We start from the raw sequence: 14,460 nt of genomic DNA on the forward strand, positions 1-14,460 counted from the left end.
AAATGCAACAATCTTGACATTTTCACATCAATTTGAACTAATTTTTAGTATCAGCTAATCAGTAGAATCAAGAATGTTTGCATAGTACTGTAGGCATTGCAGGTGCAATTAAACAACATTCAAAAGTCCTTGTTACCAGTCCACTTATTCCAGCACATTTTGTCATTGTCACGTTTGTTGGTGCCATGATCAAATAAATCAGAATTCTACTGATAAAATTGACTTTGCATAAGCATGATGATAAATGAAAAAAATTAGAAAATTTAGAAATTCTCATTATATTTGTAATTATTAATATTGCTAAAGTATGACATTGATAATTAATGAAATTTAGTTTCAAATATGTTCCCGCAAAATGTGAAATACTTGGTAAACAGGATATACGCTCTGCAGATCACTAGGGAAACCCAACAATGTGGAGTCTAAAGGAAACATTGAAAAAAAATTCTTAAAATCCTCATAAGACACAAATGTACCTGAAGTTTCAATGCATTAAGAGAAATAGTGTTAAGTTGATGACTGCTTTATCTGTCCAAAAAGCAAATTTTAACTCTATACCATTAACAGGGGCCATACATAAACAAAATATTGAGAATAGTTACATATAAAAGCATACACTGAAGTAAGTCAGGCATATAGAAACAGAAGTGGCAATAACAATACACAATTAAAGAAAGTTGAATGTAAGTACTAAAAGCATTAACTGAGACAAGAGTTATTTTCCATCTCACTTCTGAAACAGCAAGCCATTCAGCACAGCTTAATAGAATTGCGTTTGAATATTATTAAGGAGATCAATTTGTGAGAGATGTACTTATTTTGTCCCTATAAGCTAAAATTAACTTTATCTTCAAATATTCATAAGGATTCTCCAATATTGATTATATGCTAGGTCACTAGGAACACTAAAATTCCCAAAAGCAGACTTCATTATCTTTTACCATAGTGTAACTAATCTAAAATTAAATAATCAAGTTTAAAAGAAAATAGCTACTTAGAAATTTTTAATCATTTGACCAAATAAATATTTTACCAACAAGGCAACAAAAATTAAGTGGAATATCTAAAAATATTAATGACAATATTATTATCAAAATGTATGAGAAATAAAGGTAAATACAGAAACAGATTTGTAGTTTAATTAAAAATGAAATAATAATAAATGAACAACACACACAGCTTAAGATGTTAGAGAAAAGACAGTTAAATAAATAGGAATGACCTGAGAAAGTCTGAATAAAGATGTAAGCTGTATCGATGATTAAATCTAGTAGCTGGCTTAAAAAATACAGGAAGGAGCAGTAGTAAGTATAAGAAATTTATAATATATATTATATAAGTGTAATATATATAATATATATACACCATAACATAATAATAACATTTTTTTCCAATAAGGAAAAAGAGAGAAAAATGAAAATTAGAAGTTTGTTGCCATATTCTTTCTTGGAGCCCTGAGACGTAGGAATGCTTTTTAGTGTGTGCTTCTTTGTACCATTGTACTCAATAGGTAATATTTCAACCTTCACTTCCCTGCCACTCTCCTACCTAACATGAGTCTCCATCATGTTATTCCACTCTGCCATCCATGTGTATCTATTGTTAGCTCCCACTCATAAGTGAGAACATGTGCTATTTGCTTTTATGTTTTGGAGTTATTTCACTTAGGAGTATGGCCTCCAGTTCCATTCACGTTGCTGCAAAAGACATGATTTCACTCTGAGGCTGGATAACTTGTAAATAAAATAGAGTTTTCTGACTCACAGTCCCGCTTGGATGGGGAGGCCTCAGGAAACTCACTATCACGGTGGAAAGCAAAGGAGAGGCAAGCACATTCTTCAGAAGGTGGCAGAAGAGAGAGAGTGAAGGGGAGGTGTCATGGTTTTAAACCGTCAGATCTTGTGAGAACCCCCTCACTATCATGAGAACAGCATGGGGAAACCGCCCCCATTATCCAATCACCTCCCACCAGGTCCCTCCCTGGACACGTAGGGCTTACAATTCAAGATGAGTTTAGATGGGGGCACAGAGCCAAACCATATCATCCATGGTGTATACATACCACATTTCCTTTTGTTGTACTTTGGGCTCTGGGGTACATGTGCACATATATACCACATTTTTTAATCCATTGATAGATCTTTAGGTTGATCTCATGTTTTGGCTTTTCTGAGCAGAGCTATGATAATATATGAATGCAGGTGTCTCCTTGAAATAATGATTTCCTGTTCCTTTGGGTAAATACTCAGTAGTGGGATTGCAGGACCGAATGGTAGTTCTTTTTTAGCTTTTTGCAAAATCTCCATATTAGAGTACATTTTTTTTTATAGTGGGATCTATCTCCCTGATTCATGAGAGCAAGTTGAGTGCAGTGTGCAGTGGATGGTTGTTGAGATGACCACACACTAATGGAACACTGAGGAGTCACACTCTCATATCATCCCTTTTCTTTAGTAAGAGCAGAACCTGTGACCTGTTTCTAACCAGTAGAATACAGCAAAGGTGCTGAGATATCCCTCCCATGCTCAAGCTGCATTATGACCAGAATCTTGAGTCATCTGGACTGTCTTAGTAGATAGAGGGAGAAAGATTCCCCTGCTGGTTGTGAGAAAGCAAACCACTATGTTGTGGAGATAACATTTTCTGGCTTTTATTTCTTTATTATGGAGGGGGCCTCATGGCAGGGAACTGTGGGTGGCCTCCAGGTAGCCTTCAGTAATACAACCATGAGGAACTGAGTTCTGCCAACAGATTCTGCCCTAGATGAGTTGAGAATGTAGCTCCATTAACCTCTTGATTGCAGCCTCATGAGACTGAGCAAAGGACCTGCTAAACTGTGCCTGGAGTCCTGCATTCTGGCCACGGAAGGTGTGATGTGCTGCATGTGGTAGTTTGCTTGGGATGCTGTAACAAAGAACCACAAATGGGACAGCAAAAGGTGTCTCCCCATTCCAGAGACTGGAAGTCTATGATCAAGTGCTGGCAGGGCTGGTTCCAACTGAGGGCTGTGAAGGAGAATTCAATCCATGCCCCTCTCACTAGTTTTCATGGTTTGCCAACATCCATTGTTTCTTGGCTTCTGCTGTACTTCTCTGATCTCTGCCTTCTGTGTTCATGGCTGTGTCCAAATTTCTCCTATTTATAAGGGTATTAATCATGTTGAATTAGTGGTCCATCTACTCCAGTGTGATCCCTTAATGAATTACTCTGCAACAACCCAACTTCCAAATAAGGTTACATTCTGAGTTACTGGGGGTTAGTTTTTCAACATATGAATTTTGAGGGAATGCACAGCAATCCATAAAAATGCATTTGCATCATTTTAAGCCACTGTATTTGTAGTAACGTGTTACACTGTGATAGAGTCCTAAAACAATTGTAAGAAGAAAGTGAAATACCAATAAGAGTATGAAGAAATAATGGTTTGCTACTGGGACCCTCTTAATTCAAAACAATTGTGGGAACAGTTCAATATTGATTTTAATTAAGGTGAAACATCACCTAAAGATACGATGTATTAATATACCCAGTTCCTTTATGAGAACTAGAAACCATTTTGCTATTAATACAGGAGTTATTAAAAATTATTTTGGGCAGTTAGCAAGGGTAATAGCTCTCAGTGGAATTTTCCTTTAATAAAAAGCAGCCACAAATAATTTATTCTCTAACAGAAGGCAGTCTGAAAGGTCAGGCTGCAAGCATAGATACGCCTATGTAAATACAGGTGACTAAGAGCCCAGAGTATCCAGTATGACGGCTCCCTCTCCCTTTTCCTCATCACCACGTGAGCAGGTGTCAAAGTGGCCACAGGTAGAAGCCACATTTGCCCCTGGGCACAGTGGCTCATGCTTATAATTCCAGCACTTTGGGTGGATCGCCTGAGGTCAGGAGTTCAAGACCAGCCTGGCCAACATGGTGAAACACTGTCTTTACTAAAAATACAAAAGTTAGCTGGGTGTGGTGGTGGGTGCCTGTAATCTTAGCCAGTCAGGAGACTAAGGCAGGAGAATTGCTTGAACCTTGGAGGTGGAGGTTGCAGTGAGCTGAGATTAGGCCATTGCTCTCCAGCCTGGGTGGCAACAACAGTGAAACTCCATCTAAAGAAAAAAAAAAAAAAAGCTGTATTTGCATAATAAAAGACTAGGGTGGGAAAGTCAGTCTTTTCCCTGGCTATGTAAATGAAACACCTGGTCAGACCACTCCCCTGGGCCCTATGTAAATTAATCACTGCCTCCTCAAGCCTCTATACAAAATCGATTGCATTACACCCTAAACCAGAGACCCTCTCTTGGGCGACCAGCTTTCCCAGCATAAGGAAGCTTTTTCTCTCTGTCTTCTTTTTTGTCTATTAAACTTTATGCTCCTAAACCCCACTCCTTGTGTGTGTCCCTGTCCTGAATTCTTTCTTGGCGCAAGATAAAGAACTAGGGTATATACCCCAGACAACGGAGATGTTTCATATGCAATATGAATGCACTCATTCTCAAAGTGTCCCCCAAATTTATTGTCATTTTTCTAAGTTTGCTCTCAGTTATTTGTACTTCTTCCCTTTCTGCAAGCACATAAGAGATGTTGAAAGTGTTGAAAATGAAAATCAGATATATTTTTGCCAATTTAAAAAATCTGTTTTGATATATTTTTATACTTTGGAATGCAGCATTGGGACACTACTGTTCCCTAGTTGCATAGTTTTGCTCAATTCATAGAAAGGCACATGATTGCCTGAGCTACGTAGTTCAGTCTCCCAAACTTGACCCTGTTTATTCACCACGGACTGTCAATCCACTCCTATAAAGTGCAATATTCAGACATAATCTTAAAGCAACCTGCTGTCTTGAGAATTTTCTAATTTTGTTAAGTTAATCCTCAATATACAGTCCTTTTCCTGCAATATCTGCTTAGCTCATGCCCACCTCTGGGCCAGACCAGGTAGGGTCTGAGTTTGGATGTGAGTCTTCTGGGCATTATTACCATCTATGTACATCTAGAAGGAAATTCTCCCTTTTCAGCACTCACTACCAAGCCTGCCAGACACTTTTCTACTAGCTTAATGTGGTGATACTTTTAAATAGTAAATTCTTGCACTATAAAAATTTTACAAATTGTTCTGTGAGTCTAAAATGTTTTAGAGAAGACAGTGTTAAAATGTTATTTTTTTACTATGAAGAAATAGGACATTAAAAAAAATTCTAAAATATATTCACTCAGCTGCTCTGGGGCAAGATATTTTTGTAAAGTCATTTAAAATCACCGTGAAAAACTGTTTACAAACATGTTACCTTACATTTGAATTCAATAAAAATATTTTTGAATCCCAGTTATATACTTATCAACAAAAACATGTCTACAGCTTTGCATTATGCAAAAGTTATTGATGAGCTAAATAAGTCAGCCATATTATTAACTAAACTTTATTTCAAAGAATAAGAGCATGTCGATTGAGCTTACTCTATGTTGGGAATTTTTACTGAGCACTTAAATTAATGAATTTAATCCTCTCAATAAATCCATAAGATAGGTTATATTTTCATTCTCATATTCCACTTCAAAAACAATAGTCTAAAGAAGCTTATTCAAAGTAGTATATTTTGAATGGATACAAACCAAAATAGACTGATTCCTGAAATCATACTCTTAAATATACAAATAGACAACTTAATTACTTAAAAATAAGTCTTTGGCCTCATTGATGTCATTTGTTTATTCATCTCAAAATATTTACTAGGCAGGTGCCACAAGCAGGTGCTGTTTTAAGTGCTGAGGATTAACTGGTAGGTAGGACAAGGTCCTCTTCTGGTCATCTCAGAGAATGAGAGCAGTGAGACCCAATGTATCCATAGCGTGCTGAGAGTGCAATGAGTTTCTCCCTGACTTTCTCTTGGCAGTTGAGAAAGGCTTCCTGGAGAAGGCTGACATGAGACCTATGGCATTTGTCACTCAAGTGAGACCTAATGAAGCTGGAGCAGGATCACTGGCTGTGGATCGTACAATAGGGAGAAATGAGATTGGAGAGGCAAGAAGGTGCTATATAGAGAAGGACCTTGTTTCACCCACTAAGAATCTAGGTCACCATTCACAAAGCAAAGGCGGGAGCAAGGCTGGAGTGGAGGCAACCAAGGCTGCCTTGAATGCATACATTTATACACACACACACACACACACACACACACACACACACCATTACAACTAGTGCTCAACTTATGACAACGATTGGTTCCAACAGACTGGTCGTAACACAATTTGGTCGTAAGTTGAGTAGGCTATATGTACAGTACTGTGAAATGATGTTATAAAAATCTTTAAGTCATATTTTATCATAATTTTCTTTCATTATTGTTATATATCATAATTTTCTTTGTTCATTTTATGTCATTTGTATCATCTCTACACCATTTTGTTTCTTATTTTTATATTCGTCAGGTTTAAGTAAAACACTGCATTACCAGTACAACTGGTTTAATATTTGCAAAACATACAAAATACAGGTGCATACAAAAATACAAAATACAGGTGTAAAAAATACCATAGGAAACATTTTCCCAATTGCAAAACATATCAAAATATATAAACATGTACGAAACATTTTATTGGCCACTGGTGCTTGGCTGCAGATCGTTAATGTCGTCATCTGAGGCAGCATTCGGGGTTACTGGAGTTGGTTTTTTCATAAACATGGTGAGCTTTGTCTGAATTGTATGCTTCTTTTTTTCTTCATAAATTTCACGATACGGACGACACACAGCGTGTGCCATCCGTTCAATCCTTGCAAATTGTTTGATGTTTGGGTCCATTGCTTCGAAATGAATAAGAAGTTTATTCAGTAAAGATAAACCGTCTGAGAATCCCTTAGTGGTGAACTTTCTTTCTGGCTCCTCCTCTTCTTTCTCAGCTTCTCTTCTTTCTTCTTCTGCCACTCTTTCTTCTTCCAGTTCGATTAGCTCTTCATTTGTAAGTTCTCCGGATTCTTTGTCTAGCAATTCTTCGACATCTTCCATTTCACACTCCAAAGAAAGGTCTTTAGCGAGTTTTACTATTTTTTCCCGAATCGTTTCAAGTTCATGTTCACTGTCAAATCTGTCAAAATCATTAACATAGCGCTTAACACTATTTTTCCTGACGCCATTCATGCACTTTGTCGTCACAGCCTCCCAGGCGGTAGCGATATTCTTGATACACATCAAAATGTTGAAGTGTTCTCAAAAATCTGCAGTGGAGCAGTCATGGCTAGTGATTGTGGTCATAAAGATGAATGATCATAAGTTGCATAGGTCGTAAGTCAATCAATACCTGTATAAAAAAGTTCCTACAATTTGTATGTGAGAAACAAAAGAATAATCTTATGGTTTATTGTATACCAATTTGCATTTTCTCCCTGCTCTTGATTTTAAAGAGAAAAATCTGTACACAATTCATCACTAATTTAGGAGTCCTTTGACTTGATCAACTGACCAATGCCACAGGTTTATTTAATTGCCACACCCTTACTCCCACCTTTGTAGTTCCTACAAAATTCTTCAGCATTACGTTTATAATTTGCACCAGCATTTTGTCTGGTAATGATGGATTTAATGCCTTTAAAACATTTGGCTCCTTATTTTACAGTTACAAAACGCTGAGGAGGGAACATTATTTCAGGAAGCCCTTTTAAAAGGTATATTAGTTACACTGAACCCAGTACTGATGGCTGGTGTTTACTGTCTCCTTCATTTCAGGGCCGGCAGCTTGACCTTGGCACACCACATAATCTGAGTGAACCGGTAAGTAATTGCTTCAGTTGTCAAGAATTTTACAATTTTTGTGTTGATAATGAAGGGACAACGATCAGGTTTTATTACAGTAAGAATTGCTAAGTAAAATCTCATTTATCCTTGCTGGAAGAAAACCAATTGAAAATAATGAGAAGTCTGAATTTATGTAAAAAGGAAGTGTGTTGAAGTGGAAACAGCACAGGACCAATCCAGGTGCATGATTTTGTCTCTATATAACTGCATAGCTTTTGACAAATTACTTAATTTTTCTGAGATTTAGTTTTGCTCTATGTTATTTGATAGAATTTCTTCTAACAATTACATTTTATGGTTTTATTACTGTTCTGCACATGCGTTCATTTGTTTCACAAGTGTTTAGTGACTTGAGGTATAAGTATGCACAAGACACTGTGCCAGGAACTAGAAATTTAACAATGAAAAAAATAGGGTCTCTGTTTAAAATAACTCTCAGCCTTTTTGCGATGCATACTTAAAACCAGAGAGACAGACACACACATAAAACCATGGCCAGACAGTATCATCAGAGCCAGAAGTGTGGTGTGTGTGAGGAGTAAAAAGAGAATACATAAAAGGCACCACACTTGCCTGCAAGGCCTTCACACTAAAACTAGAAAGAGGAAGTTTTCCAGATGGACTAAAGGGGAAAAGGCATATTGATCAGACAGGGCCCTTAGTGTCAAGACACAAAGGTGTGAAGTAGCCTCAAGTTGTTAAAGTTCTTAACTATTTGTTAATTTGTTAAACAAAGGTGTGAAGTAGCCTAAGTTGTTAAAGTTGTAAAATAACTGAGTATTTGTTGCTAAATTGTTAAGCTGTTAAAGAACCTGAGTATTTCAGCTTGCTTGGAAAATGGGGTACATGTGTAGGTGGTAGGGAGATGGAAGACCAGTTGTCAAGTTACATGGAGCCAGATCATGAAGGGCTTTGTCTGCCATGCTTGCTAAGTTCGTCTTAACCCACAAGATGATGGAGAGATATACAGAGTTTTAGGTAAGAGAAGAGTGTGACCAGGTTTTGTTTTAAAAAGATCACTCCAAATGTGGGAACAAGAGGGATCTCCCTGAGGTTTTTGGCAAGTGGTAAATGGCACAGCAGAAAATTGAGGCCGTGAGTGATGAACCCAGATAGATTTTAATGACCAGATGAGTCAATAGGACTTGGTGATGGGTTTTCCATGAGAAGGGAGAGTGGGATGAGAGAAGACGACACCCTGGTTCCTGGTTTGGACCACTCAGGAGAATGTAGCATGTTAATGGGAGACACAGGAGAAAGAGCAAATTTGAGGATGGAAAGTGAGGAATTGAATTCCACATGATGAATTTGAAGTGCTTGTAGGAACTTAAATGGAGACATCTAATGAACGAGTGGATATCTGGGTCTGGAGCTCAGGAAGGAGCCTCAGCTGTAGTTAGAAGTTTGGGGAATATCAACACCAAGATCACTTGAAGCTGAGGTAGGGGATGAACTCGCTCCAGGAGAACTAGAAGAGTGTGAGGAGAAAAAGCTGAGGATAGAACACAAACACCAAAGGGGTGGAGAGAGGAAAAAAGAGATGGCAAAGGAGGCTGAGCAGGAAGTAGGAAAAAGGAATCCAGGTGCCACCATGGCCTGTGGAAGGAGTGGTCAAGTCAGGCACAGATGGATCAAGTAAGGTAAGAAGAAACCTGTCGAATCTGCCCACTAGCAGGTCAGGGAAACTTAGGGTTTTCAGGGCAGCTGTGGGGCGAAAGCTGCTAGTAGACAAGCCGACTCCCCAAACTGCCTACCTATTTAGATTTCGACGTACTACCATCTGGTTGAATCTCCAGTTTTGAGTTTTACTTGACATGTGTGGACGCCTTAGGATATACTAAATGCCACGTTGTCTTGGGCTTTACCTTTGACAACTACCCAGTGTACAGTGTCTTCCCTGAAAGTTGGCTGTTCTTTGGCTTCTAGGCCTGCTCATGCCAGGCTTAATTCCACTCAGTAATTTGGCTGCTCTGCAGTGAGCCACAAGCCTTGTTCTACCTGTAGATAGGACAGCTCTGTCTGGAACCCCAAAGGTCCTGATCCTTTGGAGGCCTCAAGTTTCTTGGTAGGTTTCTATTTCTAAAACACAGGGTGATGCTTTGTGTTACCATGTTGTACGTTCAGGTGACAAGAAAAAGTCACATTTCTTCAATCATTCACTCTTGTTTGTTATTGTTTCTTCCAGTGCATACAAGGATGTCACTTTTGGAACTCTGTAGATCAGAAAAACTGTGCTTTAAAGTGTGTAAGTATTCATTAGGTTTCTATTTTGATACTGTTGTTTCTTTCAAGCGGAAAGTTTTGTAAGAGGATTCCCATTTGCATTTCCATTGGCTTTCAACTAGTTTGCTTGACCCTAAGACAAAACAAAACAAAAGTAAAAGCCGTTAGCATGGATAATAAATAGCAATAAAAAAGATTGAGATTAACATTTTTAATGCCACTAGAGGTCAAGGAAGTTTAATGCAAATCATAGAACCCAGGGATGCTCAATTGCTCCCAAACTATAAATTTCTTTTAGTTGACTGGTATTTGTTAAATTTCCTAGGCCTATGTTCTCAAATCTTAATGTACAATTATCCGGGATCTTATTAAAATGCTGATTCTGATTCAGTAGGTCTTGGGTGGGGCCTGAAATTCTGCACTTGTTACAAGCTCCCAAGTGATGCAGTGCTGGTGGTCCCCAGACCACATTTTGGATTGCAGGGCCGTAGATCATGTTCAAAGTTCCTATGCAGGAAATATGGCAGGGCCATATTTCAGGGCCACAAACACCTGGTTTACTCTATTTTATATAGGAAATACATTCCCAGATATTTTATTTTTTATGTTATTCTGTTGCCTCACAGAATGGAAGTTACCAAAATGTAGATCATGTGCTATCTGGACTTAGTAGCTATTAAATATTTCTCAGAAATTGCAGCTCAAACAATTTGTCTAGTTGTGTGTTTTGTATCTTTTATCTCAACGTATTAGCACCACTGGGGCAGGATGCTCTCCATCTTTTTTAGATTGTTATCTCTTGCAATGAATGCAGTGAGGGGCATATAGCAGCTGCTCAGTCAACATTTGCTGAAGGAATGAATGGGAAGCATCATTTGTTGCTGGGCAACAATTCAGGAGGCTTTGTGGCTGCTGGAGGGGCCAGCATGGGCAGAAGAATCTGCAGTCCTTTGCTAGCAAGAGCTATTGGTGGCTTTCACTTCCTGCTCTGTTTCCTTTTGGCATTTGCAAATACTCCTTCACTCTCTAACTTGGTCCACCACAGATTATGTTAGCCTGCTGAGATTTTTCTAGTGGATATCATATTCTCCCGTTTTTCCAGTGATGCAAACAGTTTACTATTTTTAGAGCTGCTGATACAGCATCTTGCCTAGATAAGAGCTCCAGCTCTGGGCTCCCTTGCTTTTGTTTGTTTGTTTGGTCATTTATCAATGGTGGGCCAAGAAATTAATTTGAAATAAATGTACAGCTCAGTGTCACTCAAATTATTTACAACTTTCAAGATTTTAAGTAGTCTTTCTTTTTTGTTTCTATGCAGAATGATACTTATGCCACTGTTTGTGAGGTGAGTTGGCAATCCCAAAAAAGATGTCATCAAGCCTCATGTCTTTATCTCTGGTCTCTAAAAAGCTTTTAAAGTAGGAGTGCAGAAACCTAAGGTATTCTCCGTGCACAGAGACATTCTTCCTAGAAGTGTTATTACTCTGAGTATAAAAATGACTGTAAAATTCCATTTTGGCACAAATATTTATTATTTTATGTATCTATGTGCATGTAGATTATATGTATATATGTTTGTATTATATATATACATATTATATATTTTATATACATATATATAATATGTATATATATTTGTATTATATATATATTTGTATTATATATATATATTTGTATTATATTTGTATTATATATATACATATATATGTATATAATATATGTTTGTAATATAATATATGAATGTGCACAGTGAATACATGCACATTCACTGTGTGTGTGTGTGTGTGTGTGTGTGTGTGTATTACTCTACTGTGGTTTGGGGGTTTGGAGTTGGGGAAATGGAGAGGGGAGGAAGAAGGGGTACATTCAGAGACATTTCTGCTGATTACATTTTCTTTTCCACAATGTACAGTGCTCTATCATTGAATATAGGACATTAAAAGAGAATCCTTTGATTGCTACTGTGTCTTTTCTTTCTTTCTTTCTTTGTTTTTCTTTTTTCTTTTTCTTCTTTCTTTCTCTATTCTTCTCTTTCTCTCTCTCTCTTTCTTCTCCCTTTCTTTTGTTCCTTCTTTCTTCTCTTTCTTTCTTCTCACAGTGTTGCTCTGTCACCCAGGGTGGAGGGTAGTAGTGCAATCTCAGCTCACTGCCGCCTCCGTCTCCCGGGTTTAAGCGATTCTCCTGCCTCAACCTTCTGAGTAGCTAGGGCTACAGGCCCGTGCCACCACACCTGGCTAATTTTGTATTTTTAGTAGAGATGGGGTTTTGCCATGTTGGCCAGGCTGGTTTCGAACTCCTGATTTCAAGTGATCTACCCACCTTGGCCTCCCAAAGTTCTGGGATTACAGGCATGAGCCATCAAGCCTGGCCTCAATTTTCTTTCTTATGCAACAAAATCCTATGCCAACATTTTGCAACACAGCTTCTCCCACCCCTCCCCACAATGGTAAGTGATGTCTCACACTGCCCTTCCCAGGTGTCCTTATGGTCCTCTAAGCAACCTCTGCTGCACTTGATTTTCTCTTTTTCAAAGAGACCTTGACATTTTGATCTTTTCCTACTTAGTCTTCAACTAAGCTTACCTGTTCTGTATTTCATTCCTTCAAAATAAGTTTATTTGACAATAGGTGACATGAAGAAGCTACCTTATTTATTAGTTTAAAGCCTATGGTGACTGGGTATGATGGTGTGCACCTGTAGTCTCAGCTACTTGGGAGGCTGAAATAGAAGGACTGCTGGAGGTCAGGATTTTGAGAGCATTCTGGGAAACATAGCACAACTGTCCCCTAAGGGAAAAAACGTTAAAACCTATGTTGTATTCTATTGAAATATCCTAGAAACTGGTGACCAGAAGCCTGGGGAAGGAGTATAAATTATCATCCATTAGTAAAACAGAAAAATTCCTTCTTAATAGAGAGCAAAAATACAAACAAAATATTAAATTGGCATGTTTTATCAGTTGTTACCGGCTGGTTATAAAAATAGTGTCTGAGCAATTTTTCTTGGGAATGGGTGGAGGTGAGGGTCGGCTAAGAAGAGAGAAAACAGAGGGGAAAAATCACCCATATGTAAAGAGACAATTAAAGGTATCTCCTGATTGAGATAGAAAAAAAATTGTCTGCAAATCCTTTTATGTGATGAAGGCAAAATTACCCCCAAAGAATAGTCCCTAGGATAAATGTACCAGTGTCAGGAAAATCAGGGAGAGAGTCTCTCAAGCACTGAAGCAGCCCAGGATTGGATTTCTAATGTGCTAGTTCTTTGTCAATCATTATGCTGTTCAGTTTTCTGTGCTTATATAGTATAAATCTTTCCTCTCAGTGTTATAACTTGTATAACTATTCTATTTTTTCTCTTTATACTTTGCTATTTTACACTTTAAAATGTTTCACTTTAAAGTAGAACTGAAGAGGAATACATGCTATATGTATCTCAATGAATCAATCATCTCTATCTTCTATCAATCTATCATCTGTCTATTCTCTCTGTCTGTCTGTCATCTCAGTTGTCCACACCTTTAGGAAATCAGACTCCTTAATCATTAATGTTTGAACGTAGGAAGCTTGTTATTTTTGCAATTCATATCTCTTGGAGTGAATAATCTTGAAAGTGATAGGTCAGTGAAATAGAACTTGGAAAATGACAATAGCTAGTGAGATGGAGATGGCTTATCCCTGGTAATTGAAAACATAAATTAGATCTTATTGCCTGTTGGCCTTTTGGCTATTTTCCAAGTTCTATTTCACTGAGATATGACTTTCAGGATTATTCTCTCCAAGAAATATGAATCGCAAAAATAATAAGCTTCCTACATTCAAACAGTTATACCTATGCCTTTGGCTTATTTTCTTCCTAGCATTTTTCATTATTAGAATTATTTTTTCTTTTTAAAAATTTGTCATTCAGTTATTATCTATCTCCTTCTCAGGGAAGTCCTGTAAGGCAGGGAATTTAACTTTCTTGCTTACTGTCATACTCTTAGACCCCAAAACCATGGTTGGCACGAAAAAGGCCAACTGTTCAAATATTCTTGAATGAATAAATAAATGAGTAATTTTTAAGGGAACAATGTCACAGTTTATATGGAGGGTGGTGGGGGAGTCTTCCTTGTGTTACAGAAGCTAGAAAGGGCACTGGCAGTCTGTTTGCCAGTCTGGGAAACCAAGGATGGAGCCAGAGGGACAATAAAGATGGTCTGACTACGATGGGGAAGATGGGAGTATGGGTGGGAACAGAGAGAGCAAGCTAATGTAGGCTCCAGGAAGAGTAAACTTGGCTTCCAGTATGGGAATGGCAGCACACTAACTTGGAATATGCCACATGAATGTCCCATCCAAGGGCTTCAGGCTCAGATTCTGTAAATTCCTTAAATCCAATCACCTTTAGATTCTCTCTAGGCAGCTCAAGCTTGAGAAACACTGGTTAACTTTATTTGAAGTCCACTGTTAAATTGCCA

General features: G+C 38.0%; 1 protein-coding gene across 1 annotated transcript in view; it reads left to right on the top strand.

Moving 5' to 3' along the window:
- ROS1 (ROS proto-oncogene 1, receptor tyrosine kinase) overlaps positions 1-14,460 on the top strand; it is a 148,916-nt gene that overhangs the window by 12,350 nt on the left and 122,106 nt on the right. Inside the window, exons 2-4 of the mRNA XM_037727542.1 lie at positions 7,713-7,757; positions 9,967-10,026; positions 11,323-11,349. Coding sequence (XP_037583470.1) covers positions 7,713-7,757; positions 9,967-10,026; positions 11,323-11,349 — 132 coding nt within the window. The remainder of the gene's footprint in view (positions 1-7,712; positions 7,758-9,966; positions 10,027-11,322; positions 11,350-14,460) is intronic.

The sequence above is a fragment of the Cebus imitator genome, unplaced genomic scaffold, assembly GCF_001604975.1.
Source record: "Cebus imitator isolate Cc_AM_T3 unplaced genomic scaffold, Cebus_imitator-1.0 Scaffold11, whole genome shotgun sequence".
NCBI classification, from domain to species: domain Eukaryota; kingdom Metazoa; phylum Chordata; class Mammalia; order Primates; family Cebidae; genus Cebus; species Cebus imitator.